The 24,762-nt window shown below is 34.1% G+C and overlaps 1 protein-coding gene across 1 annotated transcript in view; it reads left to right on the top strand.

The window, feature by feature from the left end:
- LOC133182829 (leukocyte tyrosine kinase receptor-like) overlaps window positions 1–24,762 on the top strand; it is a 245,812-nt gene that overhangs the window by 92,215 nt on the left and 128,835 nt on the right. The window contains exons 4-7 of the mRNA XM_061317673.1: window positions 637–761; window positions 1,089–1,267; window positions 5,533–5,639; window positions 9,229–9,342. Of these exons, the coding sequence (XP_061173657.1) occupies window positions 637–761; window positions 1,089–1,267; window positions 5,533–5,639; window positions 9,229–9,342 (525 nt within the window). The remainder of the gene's footprint in view (window positions 1–636; window positions 762–1,088; window positions 1,268–5,532; window positions 5,640–9,228; window positions 9,343–24,762) is intronic.

Below are 24,762 nucleotides of genomic sequence, written 5' to 3'. Positions count from 1 at the left end.
AAAAATACAGGGCCAGATTTGTATTGAAACCATACCTTGTTCTTTAATTCATTCAAACTTGCCACAAAGTATCCTTGGGTGAAGGATATTCAAGTTTGTTCAAATGAAGGGCCATGTCTAAGGGGAGATAATAAAAAAAGGGCAAAAATTGAGGTGAGGAGTATTATTTTGTGAGCTCTCTCACAGCACCTCTAGTTGATGATTGTGTTAAATCATTTGATAAGGAGGACAACACTAAATTTTTAATGCACTATCTATGTAGGTTTACAGTATTTAAAAAGAAATTGTACATGATAAAAATAAAATGATTAAACCTCTAGGAAACAGTACCCAGTATTTTTTTAATCACTCCAAAATCATCTCATCCCAGCAACAACTAGTTTAATTTAATATTCGTATTTACTTGATTAGTTGAACATTATAATGCTAAAATAAGCATATCCATATTAAAAAAAAATTTCTCTACCTATTTTTTTTATCATGAGTTGGGAGAGGAAAGTAACATTCTTTTAAAAATGGCCTGATAGTCAAAGTTAGATACTAGGTTATAAAGAATAGCAAGCTTTTCAGGAAGTTCAGATAACAACATTATCTCATGGAAAATGTTTTTCTCTGATGATGTTTTTTTTTCTTCAGGTCATTATTTGTATGTTGAAATGGACGACGGGAGACATCTAGATGCTGGTATTTTGGAGAGCCCAGTTTTTCCTGCTCCTAGTGCCTCAGTCTGGAATTCTTCCACTTTGAATGGGATGTGTCAGGTAAGACAATATATAATAAAACCTTTTAAATATTTATACGATTATACTTATCAGTTTTAAGTACCGGTATCACACTTGTTGATACAGTTGAACTTTGTTATGTCAAACATCGATATCTTTAATACCATGGATATATGGAAGTGAGTGGAAGTACCAACCATTCTTTATTTATTTATTTTTACCATAATGTCTCAGGTTTGGATATCTTGAAGTTTTTCTCAGTCATGTTGAGTTAATATAAGATAATGAGATAATGAGGTGAGATAATGAGGTTTGACTGTATTTCAAAGATGACTTGTAGATTATACCTTCTTACATAATTTTCAGCTAGCTTTTTACTACCACATGTATGGTACTCGAGTGAGTAGACTTAGAGTGTCACTGGTCAGTGCATGTAGACTTGGAATCAATCGCCCCATAGAAATCCTGAGTCTGAATGTTAATGAGAACAAGTGGAAGTGTGCCTCAGTATCTCTTACCAAGGACATTCCCAGAAATTTTGGACCGTAAGTAAACGGAATCTTTCACAACAAATGCTAGATAGTATGTAAGAACTACTCTTTTCATTTGTTTGTTCATTGCACTGACATCTGGCTGTAACTTAGAAGCATTTAAATTACTGTCTTGCTAATCATTTTGGCTGCTCATGACCAATGGACTGGGTGTCAGTGTCATTTGTGAAAAGGCAAATGACCTGTGTCAAGTTATTTGTAAAAAGTTGGTGTCATTTCTTTAAAACTGCCCCTCCATGTATTGTATTTATTAATGAATTTTTAGCAATATTCATGAGTGAGCGCATCATTGTCTGCGCCAAAGTCACTAAAATATGAAGCCCACTTGAAAAAGTACACATACAGTATTTAATTATCACGCTTTACTTAAAATTCAGATCAGCAGATAATGACCTGTATTTTTTGTTAAAAAGCTGATTTGATAGCCAGTGCTACATGTTTGATCTATTGAAACACATGGGTTGTGGGTTTTGATTACCCAAGGCATCACTAACATTACCATGCACTTGTATCATGCGTATTAGTTTTTATCAATATTTTGGTTAAAGAAAATTATTCAAATAACTCTCGAACTTGCCATAGATATGGAAGGATATTATTTCGTCGACATATATTAACACATTTATTATCGTCCAGTGGATTTTGCTACAATGTGTTATTCCTTTGGAAAGAAGATCTTTGGGTGTACATGCACTCATCGTAATAGCATACGGGAAAATCATCCGACGGTTTATAGTCAAAGACGTTTAACGGCAATTGCATTGATTAATCGTAAATTAATTACCAAATCCATCCACTTCATTTAAACCTCCCTGAGTATTATTCATGAAGTAAATACATAATGCTAATGAATGGAATTCTGGCTATATACTGGATACAGACAAGGGAGGTAACTTTTATTATACATGTATACAAATTCATGAATTCTTCAAACTGCGATTGTGTTAGAGGAGAGAAAAAAAGTGAAAATTACAACCTGTGAAATTTGTCCCTTGTTCAGTACTTTTAAAAATTTTAAATAACTTGTGAATGAGAGAAGACATGGCTTTCACATACCTGTAGCAAAACCTTTCCAAATATACCTTGACTTTGTACCTCCTTACCTTGACTTTGAAGTTTGATATATTTTTCCAAAAATTTAACCTTAGCTGTAGCTTTTACAGTGAAGAGACAGGAATGTCATATTTATACATGTACATTACCTGTGACAAAATCTTTCTTAATGTATTGTGATTTTTGACCTCATAACCTTGACCTTGAAGTTTGATATTTACAGAAACAAACTTGGCTGTAAATTAATTCATCAAAAGATTATTTTAGCTTACCTGAGATGAAGGCTCAATTGAACTTTTCTGATTAAAAGAGCTATTTACACTTTATGCATAAAATGGCCCTCTAGATATACGAATTCATTGACTAACACCCATATGTCCCATTTCAAATTACACATCATTATATAGTTGCGTATTTTGGATCAGTGGTTGCACTCTATACAAAATATTGAAAAATCTATTTCCCAGGCACAGCAAAGCCATGATGAGTCTTTTTTTTTTTTTTACATGGAAGTATCCTCAGGTAGTGTAGATTCAAGGTTGTTCAAATCATGGCCCCAGGGGATGGGGTTAGGACACAATGGGCAATCAAAATTTTACACAGGAATACATAGGAAGAATCTTTAAAAATCTTTTAAAAATCTTTTAAAAATCTTCTCCACAAGAACAGCAAAGCTATTTACATGGAAGCAATCTCAGGTAGTGTGAATTCAAATTTGTTCAAATCGTGACCTCTGGGGGGTAGAGTAGGGCCACAATGGGCAATCAAAGTTTACATAGGAATATTTAGGGAAAATCATTAAAAAATATTCTTCTCAAGAACAGCAAACCCATTGATTATTCATATTTATTTGGAAGCACCCTCAGAAAATGTAGATTCAAATTTGTTCAAATCATAACCCCTGGGGGTAGTGTGTGACGGCAATTGAGGATCAAATTTTTACATAGGAATATATAGGAAAAAATCTTTAAAAATTGTCTTCTCAAGAACAGCAAAGCCATGTTTAGTCATTGATATGGATGCATCTTCAGGAAGTGTAGATTCAGATTGTTCAAATCATGACCCCTGGGGGTAGGATGGGGCCACAATGGAGGATCAAAGTTACATAGGAATGTGTATGTAAAATCTTTAAAAATGTAAAGCCACAATTATTCATACTTTTGTGGAAGCATCATTAGGTAGTGTAAAATCATATCTGTTCAAATCATGACCCCTGAGGGTAAGGTGGGGCCACAACAGTTTATCAAAGTTATACAAAGGAATATAAGGGATATATCAATAAAATATTTCTTCTAAGAAAAGCAATGCTATACTTAATCGTATTAATTTAGAAGCATCCTCAGGTAGTGTAGTAGATTCAAATTTGTTCAAATCATGTCCCTGGGGATAGGGCAAGGCCTCAAAAGAAGATCAAATGTTGGGACCACTTTCATATTTAACATTTTCAATACTGAACTGATTTCTGCTTTTTACTAGCCTAAGAGCTCAGGTTGTGGCCCAATCAGTGTTTGGAATAATTGTGCGCCCGACCACCCAAGACGCACAAACTTTGCCGCAGACGAACAGATTTGCACGTATCAAAGCCCGGCTGGACGTGTTAAAGAACGAGTGCACTTGAGGGCCCCAGTGAAATGTGAAAAAATGAAGAATCAAAATTTTTCATCTCAGATCATTAATTGATATCTAAACCATAGGATTCAACAAATTTTATCTCTGAAATTCATGAATATACAAAGAGCAAAGCCATACAATGTGGTAGGGGTCAGCCGACATTCGTGATTTTCTAATAGTAAATCGAGGATGGTCATTCATTTCAAAGCTTTTGTTTACTGTCAGCCTAACGTTGTACAAACTTGTGCGAATGACAAAAAGTGCATTATACATTTATAAAACTTGTGTGAAAGTAGGAAATTTGTACAAGATTAGGCTTGTACTTAAAATATTAAAAATGTATGAAAAGTTCAATGTTTTTCCTATAGCAGGCGAAAGCTATTTACCTGTATGACTTATGTTGAACCCACCTGTGGAATAAATTATTTAAAATACCGGTAGTCGTGTGAGTTCTACCCATGTAAACATTCCTCAAAAGTGCTCACTGTAAAAGATAGCCATGCACATTTTCTATCATTATATCGAAGTCGTGCAGCATAGAGGTTTGTATGTATTTGGTTTTAGGAACACGGGAGGGTTAGAAGAGTTTAGTGTCGTTAAATGTCATCATACATAAAAGCGTCAAACATTTTTAACATTCATGCAAGACAATGCTACAGGTATTGAAAGTCACCTAAATACACTTTTTTCATTTTAAGATTTAAAGGAACTAATGTTAATACTTATTTATTATTTCAAATGCAAGCGTGCAAATTTCTTAGTTTGATCACTATGGCTACAGACATCTATACAACTTCATTCGATTTTTTTCTCACCTAAAATAGCGCAAGAAGTATCATTCGGCAAACACAGCCGTCAATGATCCACCATCAGATTGTTCAAGTGTCCTATTTAAATGTCTCCTCCCCTTGATTTAAATAGACAAAACTCAAATAGGTTCGGTACGACTTTTCTGGATTTGGGGTATCTATAGGCATTTAAAAATCTTCATTTGTTTTAAATCCGTGCTGATTTAGGTGATGTTTTAACATGATTTTAACTAGAAATATCCACTTGTGTTTAACTATTACCAAGAGAGAACAATATGGCAATATATTCTGAAGTAATACGGCACTGAAAAGGGCCCATTAAGCATTGCTTAAGTGCACTTGTCCTTTGCCATAAATTAAAATTCATATATTTGATAAATATCTCTCAAATTAACTAATAGTATTGGCAGCTAACTGTAACAAGGGGTAGAATTCGACAGCCTGTAGATTCGGGATGGAAGTTATGGTGATCGTACCCCATTCACATTATTGCTAAAAACATGTATAAAAGACTTATATTTTCTCGGGCTATTAGAGTTTTGGCAGGGCTGACAACTTTCACTTGCAGTCAGCCCTGCATGTCTATCTAATCCTACAATGAGTTCCAAAAAAAGAGGCCCAATGGCCTCTTTTTTTTTCTTTGCAGACAAATGCATGAACTCTAATGCTAAGAGTTTATAAAAGTTGATCACTCTTAGATTTATGTTCATCTTTAATGAAGCTACAAAACATGTGTTCTTTGGAACACTCTTGTTAGGTATACATTTGTATAGTTTTATTTTCCAGGTACTTCATACAGATTAAAGCATTTCGTGGGTATACACAAAGGGGAGACATTGCTTTGGATGATATCTCGATCAGTCCAGAGTGTTTCCAAGATATATCTAAAGAAGGTAGGTGCTGATGTTTTTGTGGTGCCTGATAACAAATTAAGGCTGTTGTGAGGGCTTACTTTTTCCAAATCAGATTTAGTTACTAAATAATGCATGTTATAAAACCAATCAGCGTGAATGTTTCATTGTCAGCGTGAATGTTTTGTTGTTGGAGAAAGGAACTCAGGCCCATTAAGAAAAAGGTTTTGTTGTAATCTTGAAACACATCAATTAATGCCATCAAAATCACAATTAAGACTTCATTTTTGATGGTAGGTTTTGCATACTATTTGGTTGAACCAGGAAGATGCAGACTAAAACTGACAGAGGGAGAATTCAAGATTGGGCTGAAATAATGCTGATTGTTTTATTGATAATGTAAGACTCCTAATCTCCTTCTTAGGACAATCTGTTCTATTTGCGAGATTGAGAGATTATTAAAAGTGATTATTGAAGGGCTGAGACTCATACCTTAATAGGTTATTCCTCAAAGTGGCCAGTTGATTATGTATAGAAGCATGGCATTAAATTTTCATCAAACTACAGATTTGAAATATAAATATAATATGAATTGTTTCCATGCAGTTCTCTCCTGATTATCTCTTAGCCATTTTGCACAACAGTTTATAAATGGATGTTTCTGTCCAGGCAGGTATTTGCTTCAAATGATTTTGCTCTGCTTTATTCATTAATTACTTTTCAGACTCCACATATAAAAATAAGAATGAAATGTTGCAAATACACATCCACTACTTGTAGTTAACTTGGTTTTACCTTTCATTGGGTTCAGGGTTTTTGCTTTGGGGTGTAGCTAAGTTAGTAATATATTGAAAATGCATTGTTTATACATTATTATAAAGTCATTTTTTTTACTCATGACATCTAGCAAGCAAACTGTTTGGACGATTATAATGAGTACTCAACCTTTTACCAAATAAGTGAAATTAATGGCCTCCAGGCCTGTGGTTTAGGCTCTAGGTTGAGGTTTTAGTTTGTCACATACAGTTTTATTGGAAATACATTAAATCTTGGAAAATCTTCTCTACTCATGGATATCTTAGTTGACAAACTCTTTGCTTACTAGCAATTGAAAATAAGCCCTCTACCAAAATTCATGGCTCCTGGCCCACGATTCCTGCCCCAAGGTGAGGCTTAGTTGGTTGCATATGTTTAGAGAACATTCATTCTTTGAAAATCTTCATCGACTCATGAACATCTAGTAAGCAAATCATTTATAAGGAAAAGTAAACCATATTAAAAAAAATTACAATATTCACCAGAATTCAGGAATTAGGCCCAGGGTGGGGATAAGTTGATCATATATTGAAATTTATTATGCAGTGAACTTTATGTCCTATGCTGACTATCATATGTGTCTTACTTCTATGAGAGTCTTAGATAATGGGAAGAAATATAAGAAATGGGGGTATACACCTTTTTATTGGAGGGTTCTGAGGTCAAGGTGAAGGGTGTCCTCATACCAATGTTTTTGACAGGTAATGTAGCATTCAGTTTGACCCCTTAATCTCAAACTCGCTAGAAAGATGGTATGGATTGAGAGAAATGCCTATATTCATATGAGGGTTAAAAAGTCCGTTGTCAAGGTCAAAGTAAATCTGGGTTTGTAAAAGTGTTGTTGGACATTTGTATAGTACCATTTTATTTTCAGCCAAAAATGTGCTTCAAACATCAAAGAGTTCGAGGAATATGCCTTTTCATTTGATGGTTAATGATCAAAAGTCAAGGTCAAAAATGGTATCTCCTTACTTATGTTGTGGACAAAAATATGTGTGGTACTTTCAGTTTCAAACTGGAGACAGAGGTAGTAGGTGACTATAAGGAAACTCTCTCAAAATTTTAGAATCACAAGATTAAAGGTATTCCATAACCATGTAGTGTTGTATAGATGATATGAAGAATACCATTTGACCTTTTAGTCTCAAATGTCAAGTTGACGGGGAATAAATGTACATGTAATAAATGACCCATATATATGTGAATCTGCACATACATCCATAATAATTATAAGGACATATTGTGAAGATTATAACTTGAACTACAGAAATGATGGCAGGAGAAAGGGGAATTTTGAATCCAGGGTCAAAAGATCAAAGGTTAAAGTCAAAGACAGTATAAACTATGTAATAGGCAAAGTTTAAAGAGCACCAATAGACCCTGTAGTTTGATACTTAATTCCTAAAGAGATGCCTGATGGTGAAGTCTGTTGGTCAAAAGGTACACAAAGGGTAAAAAGCTCAAGGTCATTGAATAGTTTATATGATGTTGTGAACACCAGGTTAATTCACTTTAAAACTTTTTGTTTTATTAATGAAATTGTTGTGAGGGGATGCTTTACATTTTATTGCCTTTGTATTGTGAAATCACTAATTTTCATGTAGAGTGAATTTTCTTGTTTTCATTGTATGAAGAGACCCACAAATTCATGTCCTCCATGAAATATAAAATAACAATGTACAGTTTAAGTATATTTTTTCAACCACAAAACCAAATCCCAACAAACCTACATTTTTGTTGGCAACCCCCCCCCCCCCCCCCCCCAAAAAAAAATAAGCTATTTTACATTATTAGGTCACCTCAGCTGAAAGCTCAGGTGAGCTTTTCTGGTCCCATTTTTTCTGCCATCCATCTGTCCATCCCTTTGTAAACTTTTCAGATTTTTGACTTCTTCCGAAAGACCACTGGGCCAATTTTCCACAAAACTTACCACAAAGTATCCTTGGGTGACAGCTTCATTATAGATGTCAGATTCAAGTTTATCATGACCCCAATGGGTAGGATGGGGCCACAATTGTCCATCAAAGTTTAACATTGGAATATATGGGAAAAATCTTAACATAGGAATATATAGGAAAAATCTTTACCAAATCTTCTCAACATCAGAAATGCCATGATTATTCATATTTATATGGAAGCATCCTAAGGTAGTCTAGATTCAAATTAATTCAAATCATGACCCCTGGGGGTAGGGTAGGAACACAATAGGTGATCAATGTATAACATTGGAATACGTAGGAAAAATCTTTAAAAATCTTCTTCTCAGGAACAGATAAGTCATGATTAGTCATATTTATATAGAAGCATCTTTAGGTGTGTTAGTTTAAGTTTGTTGAAATCATGATCCCTGGATGTAGGCTGGGGCCACAATGGATGATCAAAGTTTAACATAGGAATACATAGCAAAATTCTTCAAAAATCTTCTTATCAGGAGCAGATAAGCCATGATCATTCATATTTATATGGAAGCATCTTCAGGTAGTGTAAATTCAAGTATGTTCAAATCATGACCCATTGGGGTAGGCTATACCACAATGGGCACCCAAAGTTTTATCTGGGAATATTTAGGGAAGAAATATCTGCTGATGAACAGTAGGGTCATAGTGACTCGGGTGAGCATTGTGGCCCTTAGGTCTCATTATAATAGAATTTGCATTTTGAAATAAGAAAAAAATCATTGCATGCATTTAACTATAGAATCAAATAATAACAAAGAGCATATTATTGAGGCAGTATTATCAAAGTTGGTTTTGATGGAAATTTTATTCTTTGACTGATTTTCATTTTATTTGATTTTTACAATTTTAAATTGTAGAGAAATTCAGCAATAGGGAGCTCTGTGAACCTTTGACATCAACAGAAGAAACAACCAGCACCTCTATAACCAGCACTATACCAGGACTTATCTTCAAGTGGGAAAACGGAACACGTAAGTAATACAGGGTATGTTGTTACAATACAACACAAGGAAAATCTACAGTCTAAACACAACTGTAAAACTTCTGTCAGCTAAAACTTAGCTGTTGGTGAATGAATTTGGTTGTAACTGTCCTTGAGAATTATGGTCATAGAATAAAAAAAATGTCTGTGATTTTGGTTCCAGGTAAATTTTGGTTCTGAATCCAGATTTCTTTTTTAAAGCTTTAGAAATATTAAATGTTTATGACATTTGTTATGCATTTTTTGTTCCCCACTTTCACAAAAGCAAGGGAACACTAAATCTTATTCTCTGTCAGTCAGTCTGTCTGTCTGTCAATGCGTCTGTCACAAAAACTTTAATCTAGGTCTTAACTTTTGAATTAGAAAAGATAAGGCTTTCTTATTTCATATGTACATTACCTATGATAAAACCTTTCCAAATATACAGCTGAAGTTCAATACCTTGAACACAGATATTTTGAATATCATGGATATGCCCAAAGTGATTTGAAAGCCCCAAACCCTTTTTCTTTAAGTATTTTACCTTCAGTATCTCAAACCCTTGGATATCTCAAAGTCTTTTCTTGGCCCCTTTGAGTTTGAGCTAATGAGGTTTGACTGCACTTTGATTTTTTACTCTGTAACTTTGAAAGTTGATCTACTTTTCAAAAATTTTAACATTTCTTTAACCTCGGTCATAACTTTTGAATGAGCAGGGATAGGGTTTCATATTTCACATGTACATTAAAATGTTATGATATTTGGCCATGTGACCTTGAAGTTTGATGCAGTTTTGAGAAGCTTTAATCTTAACCTTAACCTTTATTAATTCAAAAATTAATATTTTTTTGTATGATGGACAGACAGACAAGACAGTACATACAAACAAGATAGTTGCAGTATATGCCTTAAATAATTGCATCCCAACCACAAAAGAGGGGGACCACAATTCTTTGAATTTTTTGTTCCAGAACAAGTGGAACAATTTCAACCACATGTGTCAAAAAGCATCATTGATAAGGGAATCCAAATTAGTTCAAATGAAGTATAACATCACTTTCAAGGGGAGATTATTAAGAAATAAAAATAGGGTGGGGTCTAATTTAAAAAACTTAAAAATCTCTAAAACTCCAGTCATTCATGGGTAGAACTTCGGACCCTGTGTCCTTGTCCAAAGTGAAGTTGACACCTCTGATTATAAGGTATCTTCGTATCAAGTATGGACCTCTAAAGTCTCTGTTTCAAAGTACCTTGGGATCTTTAATAAGTCATAACTTTTTTTAAATTTTGATAAATCAGTCTGAGAATAAAAGGTGCACAAGTTTAAAATAATGTTCAATAAGTCTATAAAGCTTGAAAAAACAAGATGTGTTTGTGAAACACTGATGCCCCTGTATGGCAACTTATAGCAAAAGTTAAACTTTCTCAAATGCAAATCAAATATGTTGGTACCCAAAGTAAGGTCTTGTCTCGAGAAATATACATGTGAAATATGAAAGCCCTAGCAGCAACCATTGAATAGATATGGAAAAGGATAAAGTTTTTCAAAAGTAAGTCAAACATCAAGGTCAAGGTCAAATGGTCAAAATTAATGGTGCTTAAGGAAAGGCCTTCTCACAAGAAATATACAGGTAAAATATGAAAGCTGAAGCACCAATCGTTCAAAAGTTATGACCAAAGTTTTTAAAAAGTAGGTCAAACTCCAAGGTCAATGGATTACAATTGTTGGTATCCAAAGGAAGGTCTTGTCAAAAGGAAAAAAAAACATATTAAATATGAAACCCCTAGCAACAACTTTTCAATAGTTGTGTCCAAGGTTAAAGTTTTCCAAAAAAAGGTCAAAGTCCAAGGTCAAATGGTCAAAGTTGTTGGTATCCAAAGGAAGGTCTTGCCACAAGGATTATATATGTGAAGTATGAAAACCCTAGCACCAACGTTTCAAAAGTTATGGCCAAGGTTAAAGTTCAAAAGTAGGTCAAACTCAGAGGTCAAAGGGTCAAAGTTGTTGGTATCCTAAGGAAGGTCTTGTCACAAGGATTAAATTTGTGAAGTATGAAAGCCTTAGCATTAGCGGTTCAAAAGTTATGGCTATTTAAGTTTTTCAAAAGTAGGTCAAACTCAAAGGTCAAGGTCAAAGGGTCAAAGTTGTTCAAATCCAAAGGAAGGTCTTGTCACAAGGATTACATATGTGAAGTATGAAAGCCTTAGCACCAGCCATTCAAAAGTTATGGCAAATGTTAAAGTTTTTCAAAAGTAGGTCAAACTCCAAGGTCAAGGTCAAAGGTCAGAGTTGTTGGTATCCAAAGGAAGGTCTTGTCACAAGGATTACACATGTGAAGTATGAAAGCCCTAGCACCAATTGTTCAAAAGTCATGGCCAAGGTTAAAGTTTGGAAAATTTTTTGCAAAACTGGTTCAAACTCCAAGGTCAAAAGGTCAAATCTGGTGGTACCCAAAGAAAGGTCTTGTCACATGGAATACACATGTGAAATATGAAAGCCATAGGTCCAACCAATCAAAAGTTATGGGCAATGTTAAAGTTTTTGCAGACAAACAGACAGACAGACAGGGCAAAAACTATATACCCCCAAATCTTCGATATGGGGGCATAAAAAAAATCATTAAATACATTGGTTGTATGTATTTCATAGGTTGTTGGAATTTTAAAATCTGTTTTAGTTCATATGCTCAACTTTATTAATAGTGTTTGCATGAACATAAAATTTAATTGTTGGAACATTTTTTTCCTTTCTTTTATTAAAATGAATATCAAAGTACAAATAGAACAAAACACCTGTTGTAAATTCTATACATAAAGATTCCAAGTCACAAAATATTGCATCTGTATTCTTGATATGTTTTATTTTGTTTTAATGCCTTTTGAAAGAATATTGATACTAATATCTTGTTTGAAGACAACTGCAGTATTTTCAGAATTGCCCACAACTAAAGGTGTTATTTCCTATAAGAATTACAAGAGGCTACTTATTGCTGTAGATAAAAAAACCTTGATATCATATTGATCAGTAATTTTGGAGAGTGTTGTTGATGGTTCTAAATTCCAACTATGGTACAAATCCTACACCTCTAAATGAGAATATTATGTAATGGTTACATAAAAAGTTCCATCAAGGTCAAATATTTAATTTGGTCAAAGACTAGAACTCTGCCAGTGTGTTTATGAATAGTTTATAAATGTACACCATATTATGTCATTATTATATGAACATGTCACTATATTAATATGTCATTTTATGAGCATGAATGCTTTTGAGAGCCCTGGAGCCTCTCTATTTTTTTTTTATTTGGGGGGAAAAATAAATTGTGCCTGGTTAAAAAGCAGGATAAAATATATTGATTTTATAGTGAGCTGTCTATCTGTAGATTCTCTAAAAGGTTGATTAAGTTGTAAATCAAAGAAGTACAATGTGGATGGTATTTTTATCATTATTTTTGGAGATGTTAGTTTCTGGAACTAAAGTTGGCTCTGCAAAGGACAAACAGGTTAAGTCAGTCTGGGAAATCAACGATGATGCAAATAAGACCAACAGTAAGTCATCACCTAGTACAATACTAATTTTTATTTTCTTCTTTTGAAAAATATTTATGGTAGTATTTTTATTAATTTAGTCCATTTAAAGGAAAGGAAAACACCTTCAATTTATTTTTTGGTTAACATTTGAATTTGAAATTCACTTGTAAATGAGGATAATTTAGAAGTAGGTGGGTACACATTAAAAATGAGAAAAATATATCCTATTGTTATTTGAGGTTGATGTAGTGATTCTAGTTGTTATGAGAATTTTTTTTTTTTTTTTTTAAAGAAAAAATGAGAGATATTGAATTGTTAGGTGAACAACATTTTAACAGAGTTTATGAAATGTATTTACTGTAGATGTTTTATATTTAGTGCATACTATATTTGTGAAAATTGATATTTTAGCAAAATCAGGTTAGTGTAGATTTGATTTAGTGCATTACTGAATGTGCTGGATATAAATATATTTATTACAATTTAGTAAATGAATTTAATTTTTGAGAATTCATGAGGACCTCCTCATGAATTACAATGCCTCAGGCAGGGATATTTTTCATAAAGTGTGTTGGTTTTTTGAAAAATGTGCAGGCATGAAGAGTTGTAGTTCATGTACCTCTTGAATTCTCAAAAATAAAATTCATTTCTTATGCAGTTGAATCTTAGAATCTTAAAAATTGATATCTCAAATACCATGGATATTTCAAAGTCATTTGGAAGTCCCAACCCCTTTTTAGCTCACCTGAGCCAAAGGCTCAAGTGAGCTTTTCTGATCAAAATTTGTCTGTTGTCTTTCATTGTCGTTGGCTTCATAAACTTTTCACATTTTCATCTTCTTCTCCAGAACTTTTGGCCCAATTTCAACCAAACTTGGCACAGAGTATCCTTGGGTGAAGGGGATTCAAGTTTGTTCAAATGAAGGGCCACACCTTCTTCCAAGGGGAGATAATTGCGAATTCATGAAAAATTTATGGCATCCTTCAAAAATCTTCTTCTCAAGAACCACTGTGTTAGAAAATATGAAACTTATGTGGACGTATCCTCAGGTAGTGTAGATTCAAGTTTGTTCAAATCATATGACCCCCAGGGGTAGGATGGGGCCACAGTGGGCGATCAAAGTTTTACATAGGAATACATAGGGAGCATCTTTAAAAATCTTCTCAAGAACAGCAAATCCTTGATTGGTCATATTTACATGGAAGCATCCTCATGTAGTGTTGATTCAAATTTGTTCAAATCATGACCCCCGGGGGTAGGGTGGGGCCACAGTGGGCGATCAAAGTTTTACATAGGAATACATAGGGAGCATCTTTAAAAACCTTCTTCTCAAGAACAACAAAGCCATGTATGGAGGCATCCTCAGGTAGTGTTGCTTCAAGTTTGTTCAAATCATGACCCCGGGGGTAGGGTGGGGCCACAGTGGGCGATCAAAGTTTTACATAGGAATACATAGGGAGCATCTTTAAAAACCTTCTCAAGAACAGCAAAGCTATGATTGGTCATATTTATATGGAAGCATACTCAGGTGGTGTAGATTCAAATTTGTTCAAATCATGACCCCTGGGGGTAGGGTAGGACCACAATGGATGATCAAAGTTTTACATAGGAATATATAAGAAAAATTTCAAAAAATCTTCTTCTCAAGAACAACAAAGCTATGATGGATCATATTTATATGGAAGCATCCTCAGGTAGTGTAGATTCAAGTTTTTTCAAATCATGATCCCCTGGGGTAGAGTGCAGCCACAATGGACGATCAAACTTTTACATAGGAGTATATAGGAATTTTTTTTTTTTTTTTTTTTTTTTTTTTTTTTTTTTTTAAATCTTTTTCTCAAGATTAGCAAAGCCATGATTGGTCATATTTATATGGAAGCATCCTCAGGTGGTGTAGATTCAGTTTTGTTCAAATAATGACCCCTGGGGGTAGGATGGGGCCACAATGGACAATCAAAATTTTACATAGGAATATATAGCAAAAATCTTTAAAAATCTTCTTCTCAAGAATTACAGGGCCAGGAAAGATGAAACGTGTGGAATCATCCTCAGGTAGTGTAGATTCATGTTTGTTCAAATCATGACCCCCGGGGGTAGGGTGGGGCCACAATGGACAATCAAAGTTTTACATAGGAATTGATAGGAAAAATCTTGAAAAATCTTCTCCAGAACCAGTGGGTCAAGAAAGATGAAACATGTGGAGTCATCCTCAGGTAGTGTAGATTAAAGTTTGTTCAAAATCATGACCCCCTGGTGTAGGGTGGGGCACAATGAATGATCAAAATTTTACATGGAAATACATTGGAAAAATCTTATCCAGAACTACTAGGCCAAGAAAGATAAAACTTGTGTGGAAACATCTTCAGGTGGTGTAGATTGGAAGTTAATTTTTTTAAATCATGATCCCTGGGGGTAGGGTAGGCCCATAATGGACAATGAAAGTTTTACATTGGAATACGTAGAAAAAATCTTGAAAAAATTCTTTTTTCAAAAACAGCAAAACGATGATGGTTATATTTACATGGAAGCATCCTCAGATAGTATAGATTCAAGTTTGTTCACATCGTGACTGGGGATAGAGTGGGGCCACAATGGATGATGAAAGATTTACACATGAATACATATGAAAAACCTTTAACAATCTTCTTCTCAAGAATAGCAAAGCCATGATTTGTCTTATGTATATATGCAAGCATCTTTGGGTAATGTTAATTCATATTTGTTCTTATCTTGACCCCCTTGGGTAGGGAGGGGGCACAACAGATGATCAAAGTTTTTTAGCTAGGAATTTATAGGAAAGATCATTTAAAAATCTTCTCAAAAACAACAAAACCTTGATAAGTCATTTTAATATAATTTAGTTTTGGTTGTAACATGTCATTTGATTGGATAAAAAACTTATATTGTATAATCTGGGTTTTTTTTGTGCAGCTTTCAATTTATATTTCATGGATCTTCTATGGATTGGTTATACTCAGGTGACCGTTAAGGCCCTTGGGCCTCTTGTTATGAAGTTTCAGAATCCAATATAGATATGGTAATCCAAATTCATTTGGGTTGTTGGGAATATTAAAAATATTCAAAACTGACATATGATTTTGAAGAATTTCCTCCTTAGAAAGGGAGCTATGGGTATAAGTTGGATTACCACTTGTAGAATTAAATCTCAGTTCCTCTAAAATACAGTCAAACTTGTCATAGCAGTCATCTTTATGCAGCGGTCACCTGTCCTATGCGGTCATTTTATTTCCTCCCAATGAATTTTCCTATATAATGTAACTCTATTAAGCGGTCACCTGTGTAACACAGTCAGCGGTCACCAAATTTCACGTAAAATCGCTGTTTTACCTCGTATATAGAGGCCATTTTGTCCAATCACGAGATCTAGAGTCAGGTGACTCCCAATTTTTGCCATTAATGTAAATAATAGTTCTAGTGTGGCAATATCATCGAAAAAATAATTGGCCTAATTAAAACCATTTAAAATTTTGAATAATTTTTTTTTCTTAACAAAACTCAAACATTAGTTCACATTTGGCATGCCCAACTCCGATAGATGTTATTGTGTAAATGCATGGCAGGCAGTTTTTATGCCCCCGGATCGAAAGATCCCGGGGGTATATTGTTTTTGTCCTGTCTGTCTGTCTGTTGTCAACTTTAACCTTGCCCATAACTTTTGATTGGTTGGAGCTATGACTTTCATATTTCACATGTGTATTCCTTGTGACAAGACCTCTCTTTGGGTTCCATCATTTTTGACCTTGGAGTTTGACCCACTTTTGCAAAATTTTATGAGACTTTTTAACCTTGACCATAACTTCTGAACAGTTGGTGCTTGAGGTTTCAAACTTCACTTATGTATTCTTTGTGACAAGACCATTCTTTGGATACCAACAACTTTGACCCTTTGACCTTGACCTAGGAGTTTGACTTACTTTTGAAAAACTTCAACTTTCGCCATAACTTTTGAACAGTTGGAGCTAGGGCTTTCATACTTCACTATGTAATCCTTGTGACAAGACCTTCCTTTGGATATCAACCACTTTGACCCCTTGACCTTGACCTAGGAGTTTGACTTACTTTTGAAAAACTTTAACCTTGGCCATAACTTTTGAATGGTTAATGCTAGGGCTTTCATACTTCACATATATAATCCTTGTGACATCACCTTCCTTTGGATACCAACCACTTTGACCCTTTGACCTTGACATAGGAGTTTGACCTACTTTTGAAAAACTTTAACCTTGGCCATAACTTGAATGGTTAATGCTAGGGCTTTCATACTTCACATATGTAATCCTTGTGACATCCTTTGGATACCAACCACTTTGACCCTTTGACCTTGACGTTTTACTTACTTTTAAAAAACTTGAACCTTCGCCATAACTTTTGAACAGTTGCAGCTAGGGCTTTCAAATTTCACAGGTATATTCCTAGAGACAAGACCTTTCTTTGGGTACCAACATTTTTTTTATCTTTTGGCCTGGATTTTGACTTGCATTTGAGAAACTTTCAGCTTCGCCATAAGCTGCCATATGGGGGCATCAGTGTTTCACAAACACATCTTGTTAACATCTGTATTATTTGTAGTAACCTGTTTTGTATACACAATGTGTCCTGATTATTTTATGATTTTCACCTAGGTAAGACCACCATTAGGATAAGTCACGCTTCATTTCTCACAACCTCTGGGAATTTGATATCAATTTGCATTGTGCACTGCTTTGATCAACTGCGAGTACATGACTTGTCTGTTTATTATTCAACAATTTATGTATTTCTAAACATACAATTGTTAAATTTACGTAACTAAACATGTTTATTTTAGATGCACCTTAGATAAAAATACATTATATTTAATTCATGGCATTAAAAGATAATTCCTTATAATAAAAGAAAGTTTTGTAGTTGTTTGGATGGAGGATAATGCAATGCCCTTTTAGACTCAGTATATTTTTTTGTTGGAGTCATTAAATTTGGCTTGAACTTAATCTTGAGACTATTTAAAATTTATTAAAAAAAAAAGTCTTAGTGAGACCATTGATATCCAATACACATCTTTCTTCAATATTCTATGATGTATGTAGTATTGTAAAACACAGAACTTACATAAATTGGAAAAGAATTTTTCTTGAAAAAGATGAACCTCTATTCAAAGGTCACCTAGCTCTCTATAAAGGTCACTTTTAATGATTCCCACAGGTGACTGCTTAATACAGGTTTGACTGTACAATTAATATAATGAGCCTTACAAGACAATGTTGTTACCTGCTTTGTCAGCAGGGACGAGTACTACTGATCGTATAATCTAATTCTTTTTTCACTTTTGAATTATTGAACACAGAAGGATAGATGGTTTTCATATTGTCCCTCAATCGTTTAATGCAAAATTTTAATATATATCTGATACATTTAATCCATTCTGACAAGGTGTCAAGGTCTTCTTTTTCATGTCTGACCCAACGCCTGGCGTAATCCTCTACAGAATCCATAATATTTATGAAATTAAGACGCCAGTTATCACGACTGTTTATTGAAAATGAAAGTAGACTTTTAACAGTGATTTTTCTACACCCAATTTAGGTCCGAATATCGGCCCTTTCCCCTATCTAAAATTACAGATTTTTTCCCAATTTCAGTTGCTTTTTCCCCCCATAAAAACCGTTATTGATTTTGTTACATTGAATTTTTTATGTACGACTTATCTAAATTGGAACGCTATTGCTCTCCGTCATTCATACTCTTTAAATAATAGTGAAATACAGCAGATGATTTTGTGCATTTACAAGACATAGAAAAACACATGGATCATGTCAAACGTCAAACTAAATACATTGAAAGAAAGTGTAAGATGCATGTGAACAGGCGAAACATAGCTTTATTTGTAAATCCAAGTACTAGTAGTTCTACAACAAGCATCCCTGATTCCATGAAAATCAAACTGTTTCTACACCGTGCAGATGCAACTAATATTTCAGGGTAATTGCAGCACAATGATTAGGGTGATTTAGAAAGCTAGAAGAAAAATGATTTGTTTTAAATCATGTCAGATTATATCATCTTCAATGGCTATTATGAGTAGGATTTTTTCTTATGTCTACCATTATGGCAAAAAAAAAACAAAAAAAACTAGTAAACTAATTGTTCACTGAACAATTAGAGGTCTTTCCACCTTATTAAGTGTTTCCTTGTCATTTGGGTTGAAAAAAAGAAGAAAAATGCAAAAAATAAAAATATATAACCCCCCCCCCCCCCCCCCCCCCCCCGAAAAAAAAAAAAAAACGTGCTTCCAACAGGGCTCGAACTCAAAACCTTTAGCTTGGAAGGCAGGCGCGCCAACCACTACGCCACGAATTCCGATGAATACGTAAGTAGTAAAATAATGCTTTAGGAATACTTGCATTGGTTAGACAAGATAGTAATCAGTATTAGATAGTTTTGAGAAACCTGATTGGTGTATAATACAAATGCAGATTTTCGGTTTAAAAAAATTATTTGAGTTGGTGTATAATTTGAATGCATTGAGTTAATCATTTAGAGCCTATGATGCATTAGTACTGCAGTGCCGAGACTTTGTTTACAAATATATGAAAATATCAGATCGGGTTCAGAAAGGACTGAATATCCTGAAATACTAGGTAAGATTGAAATAAGCATCTCTGTGTGGACTGAATTAAATGTAAGCAGCATAAATTAAAATTTCAGATATGCATTTTAGGAAGAAAAAGGTGTCAATGAGAGCGTAAAAATTTATTTGCACTGAAAAATCGCTGTTTTCGACATTCATTCGATTAATATTAATTCTAAATAAAATTGAAATAAATTTCACATACTAAATAAATCAAGAATGCTTGATATTAAAATATCATGTCATATCAAGAGAATCGTCTGCTATTCGTAACAACTGAAGAAATAACCGATAAAAACTTTAATTCATTTTTATGTTCATCGGCACCTAAATTTCAGATGCGAAAAAAGTGTAGTGTTTTGCCGTTAACATTCATAATTTCTATATACTTCAGAGATTCACCGTAAAACTTTCAGGAAAGTTTTTTTCAGGTCTGTTCTGCAGTTCGCCGAAATTTTATGTTGATCCAACATGTAGTTCGAGTTTTTGAGTAATATTCTATGTTGCCTTTGGTTTGAATTTTTTTTTTTTTTTTTTTTAGGAATAACTTAATTATTGATTCTGACCTTTTGGTCAAAGGTCAAGGTCATCAAAGTTCCAGGTCAAAGGTCAAGGTCATTTAGTTAATTGTTACATTTTCATATACATATAAGGAATTCCTTATGGTTTTAAATGGCCTTGACCTTTGACCTTGACTTATATTTCAAGGTCAATGGTCAAACATGCCCATGCAGTTGGTTTCATGTCTCTAGGATGTACCCTTTGAAAAAAAAAAGTTCATTAAATGTAAGCAGCGAAAACTTTCAGGGACAGTAACTCATTGAAGGGGCCGAAGAATCCTTTCGCACTGCATAGATTGAAGAGTGTACTAAATGAGTCGAAGACACTGATGAAGGTTTGGAATCTCTGCGGTTTAAGGTTTCGAAGGAGTAGCGATAGCAAGGTTTTATTGCGAAAGGGGTGACAACTTTTGAATGGGTCAAGCTTGGGGGACAAGAATGAAATCTTTAAAATAGTTTTAGAAGGACATATAATAGATGCAAAGATATTCAGTATATGTTGAAAGACAAAAGAGCTAATTTTCTTATATTTTGAATGACCTTGACCTTTGACCTTGACCTTAACTTCAAGGTATAAGGTCAAAGAATCTAATGCAGTTGGTCCCATTTCTTTACGACTTATCATTAAGAAAAATTTTCATTATTTGTAAACATCAGAAACTCTCAGGGGCGATAACTTATTAAAGGGCTTGACAAATCATTTCGCAATGAAAAGATTGAAAAGTCCTCTCAAGTAGTCGAAAACATTGGTAATGTTTTTGTACCTCTGCGGTTTATGATTTCGAAGGAGTAGCGATAACAAGGTTTTCCCTTTAAAGGGCAAGAACTCCGAAAGGGGTCATAGGTCATACTCGTTGGGTAGTTTTTCGAAATAACTTTTGATGTCGAGTATCATGAACTATAAAGTTCTTCGAAAAGTCTTTCGGTTTAAAAGGCGGTAACGGAGAAATAATAATAATAAACATAAGCATTTCAATAGGTCTTTCCACAGAAAGGTGGAAAGACCTAAAAAAAAAAAAAAGAATTGGAATATAGGATGGTCACAACTAATGACAACTTTCAAAGATTAAAACAAAGTTGAAAATGTAGAACTGTGTCTAATTTGTTATTTTGTAGTAAATATTTTGAATAAATGATGTTACATTTACTTATATATTTTATTTTACCTGTCAATTAAGGTTTATTTCAATCTTATTGATTTTTCCCAATTTTACACAAATGTCGATGATTTTTCCCAATTGTAAAGGCCCAGGCCCCTTTTAAAAATTGTAGAAAAATCACTGTTTAATTAAATTTACAATAATTAATATGCAAATGAAATCTGAATATAGGTTACGCACATCATCTCATATCTAGTGTAATATTAGTGGAGTAATCACTGTTGCAGGCGTTTTGGAGTTTATTTGAAAAATTTAATAATTTATAAGTATAGATTTTGTGCTGTTAAAGCATAATGATAGAAAAATTCAAACATTTTACTGACCTTGACCTTCCCAATAAGCTTTAATTTCACTTTTCAAGATATTTTGATTTAACTAATTCAAAGATACATACTGAGAAGAACAATTCAACTCTGTCATAATTTTCTGACACTGATCTTCCTTATGACCTTGACTTTCCTTATGACCTTGACCTTCCCATGACTTGTATTTCTTTTTTTTTTTTTTGAAGATTTTTAAAGTGTCACCTGCTGTCATGAAAACAAGGAGACATTTAATCTCAGTCGTCAGTCTGTCAATCTGTCAGTCTGTTTTTCATAAAAACTTTAACCTTCAAGTTGGTCATAACTTTTGAATGAGAAAAGATAGGACTTTCATATTTAACACATACACTACCTGTTGTTGGCTAGGGGAGAATAATTTTGTGAGCTTGCTAACAGTACCTCTAGTTTAATTCTGATTGTAACATGCCACTTGATTGGTTAGTTTATATTTTATAACCTTGGTTCCTACACAACCTAACTAACATGGTGACATCAAAAACATAGTTGCATTTAAATTTTGTACAATTTTAATTCATTTTTAGCTCACCTGAGCTCAAAGCTTAAGTGAGCTTTTCTGATCACCCATTGTCTGTCGTCCGTCCTTCCATCCGTCTGTAAACTTTTCACATTTTCAACTTCTTCTCATGAACAAATGGGCCAATTTTTACCAAACATGGTACAAAGCATCCTTGGGTAAAGGGGAGTTTAAATTGTTAAAATGAAGGGCCAAGCCATATTCAAAGGGGAGATAATCAAGAAAAGACAAAAATTGGGTGGGGTCATTAAAAAATCTTCTCAAGAACCACTGGGCCAGAAAAGCTGAAACTTATGTGGAAGCTTTCTGGGGTAGTATAGATTCTAAAAATCATGACCCCCGGGGGGTAGGGCGGAGCCACAATAGAGAATCCAAGTTTTGCAGAAAAATATGTAGAAAAAAATCTTGAAAAATCTTCTCAAGAACCACTGGGCCAGAAAGGCGGGAACTTAAGTGGCAGCATTCTGGGGTAGTGTAGATTCTAAGTTGTTCGAATCATGACCCCTGGGGTAGGGCGGGGCCACAATAAGTACTACAAGGGGGGCAATCAGGTGGAAAACAGCAAGATCAAAGTTACTCAGGTGAGCGTTGTGGCCCATGGGCCTCTTTTTTAGGGGAAATGATTGTTATCCTTTTCACACCTCATGTTAGAAAATTAAGTCATAAGGAATAAAGAGCAAGAGCCACTTAGGGCCTTTTTTGGCCCTGAGAATTTCTGAAAAATCGAAACTGCTAAGTTTTGATTGAAAATGCAGTATTTATAACTTGGACCCTTGGTGACCGTGTATCTATTGAACGTGACGTACTTTTCTCTCTAATCAATGCATTATGACGTCATAGAATGCGTCATTTTCCCAATTTCCTCTAAATTCCCTTAAAAATGGCCAAATGTTGAGGTATTTTTTCAACATTTCATATAGAGCACAACCTCTGATCCCAAATATGCAATTAAATAATGAAAGATCTGTTTCTGAAGATCACAAAACATGTTTTAATTTTTGGATCGTCAGCTGTGCTCATATTTTAATTCGTTGCTGAAGGTAGTCAAATACGCATGTTTTCTGCAAAATTCAAGAACATTGCATTTTCTCAAAGCCTGTTTTCCAATACCTGGATTCTCAAAAAAAATTTGTTATAGAAATTGAAAGCACTAAGTCTCTACTTTATTTTGATATATGAAATGGGACAGAGGGTTATAGTAAATTAATTGATATAAGGACAGGGCCAATTCATGCATAAAGTGAACCTAGCTCTTTTAATAGCTATCCAAGTTTTTCTTGCATACCTGGGCTTGAACAGTTTATTTGCTGTTTATTAAGCATAAACTGTCCCAACCCAGGTTATACAGTATAACTTCGATAGCTATTAATTAATTAATTAGCTCAGATTTAAGAAGCACCTGGTACATTTCTTCTTATGTTGCATTACAAATGTTCTTCGGGTGCCTATATATGAACATATTTCTTGTTTTTATGTGTACAAAAATATTTTCAGACCACTTCAAATATTTAAAATATCTTTTTCTGAAATTATAAGTAATACCTTTAAAAACTGCATTAAATTTTTTTAAATTGATCTTTACATTAATTTAATTCCTAATTAAAATGTTAGTATGAAAATTTAATCTCTACTATAAATGTTCAAATGAAAATTGAAGTTTTCAACCGAGTTTGTCTTGATCATTACCCATTTGTTTGTTTGCTTGTCTGCAAGATTTTCAGTAGATCTGGTGTTAGATCATTATTCTAGACCAGGTACTTCAACACTGAAAGAAAAAGTATATGTATTTTAATAAAACCTTCCATCAGGAAATGTAGTTGAATCATGAGTTTATACCAACGAAAACAAAATTCTATAAATCCGTAAATATTTTATTATTATCAATCTAAATGCAACAATCTAAATGTTGGCTCTTAATTGGGATCAACAACTGACAATAGTTATATTGTAATACAAATTTACTACTTAATACATAAGCAACTACTTATTACATAAGCAAACTCTAATCCCCTTACATCTTGGGGATGAGAAATATAAACAAGAGGCCCATGGGCCACATCGCTCACTTGAGCACATTGTGTAGGTGAAAGCAGTTCAGTATTGAAAAGATTACTGGGGAGGGGGGAAGCTTGAATTTTAAACTACCTGATGATGCTTCCATGTCAATATAACAAATGGCTTTGTTGTACTTGAGAAGATTAAAAAAAAAATTTCCCATATATTCCTTTGTAGAAATTTGATCCCCCATTGTGGCTCCTCCCTATCCCAGGGGTCATCATTTGAACAAACTTGAATCTACACTACCTGAGGATGCTTCCATATCAATATGACTAAACATAGCTTTTCTGTTCTTGAGAAGAAATATTTTTTCTGTATGTTCTTATGTAAAACTTTGATCCCCCATTGGGCCCCACCCTACCCACGGGGGTCATCATTTGAACAAAACTGAATTTACACTTCCTAAGGTTGCTTCCATATCAAAATGACAAATCATGGCTTGGCAGTTCTTTTCAGAACATATTTTCCTGTATACTTCTATTTAAGACTTTGATCCTCCATTGTGGCCTCCCCTACCCCAGGGGGTCATGAGTTGAACAAACTTGAATCTACACTACCTGAGGATGCTACCAAATAAATATGATCAATCATGGCTTTGCTGTTCCTGAGAAGAAGATTTTAAAAATTTTTCCTCT

The sequence above is a fragment of the Saccostrea echinata genome, unplaced genomic scaffold (assembly GCF_033153115.1).
Source record: "Saccostrea echinata isolate AGI-Se365-2 ecotype Australia unplaced genomic scaffold, CSIRO_AGI_Sech_v1 ptg000009l, whole genome shotgun sequence".
NCBI lineage: Eukaryota > Metazoa > Mollusca > Bivalvia > Ostreida > Ostreidae > Saccostrea > Saccostrea echinata.
Note: the sequence above shows the minus strand (reverse complement) of the source record. Positions and strands in the feature narration are given on the sequence as shown.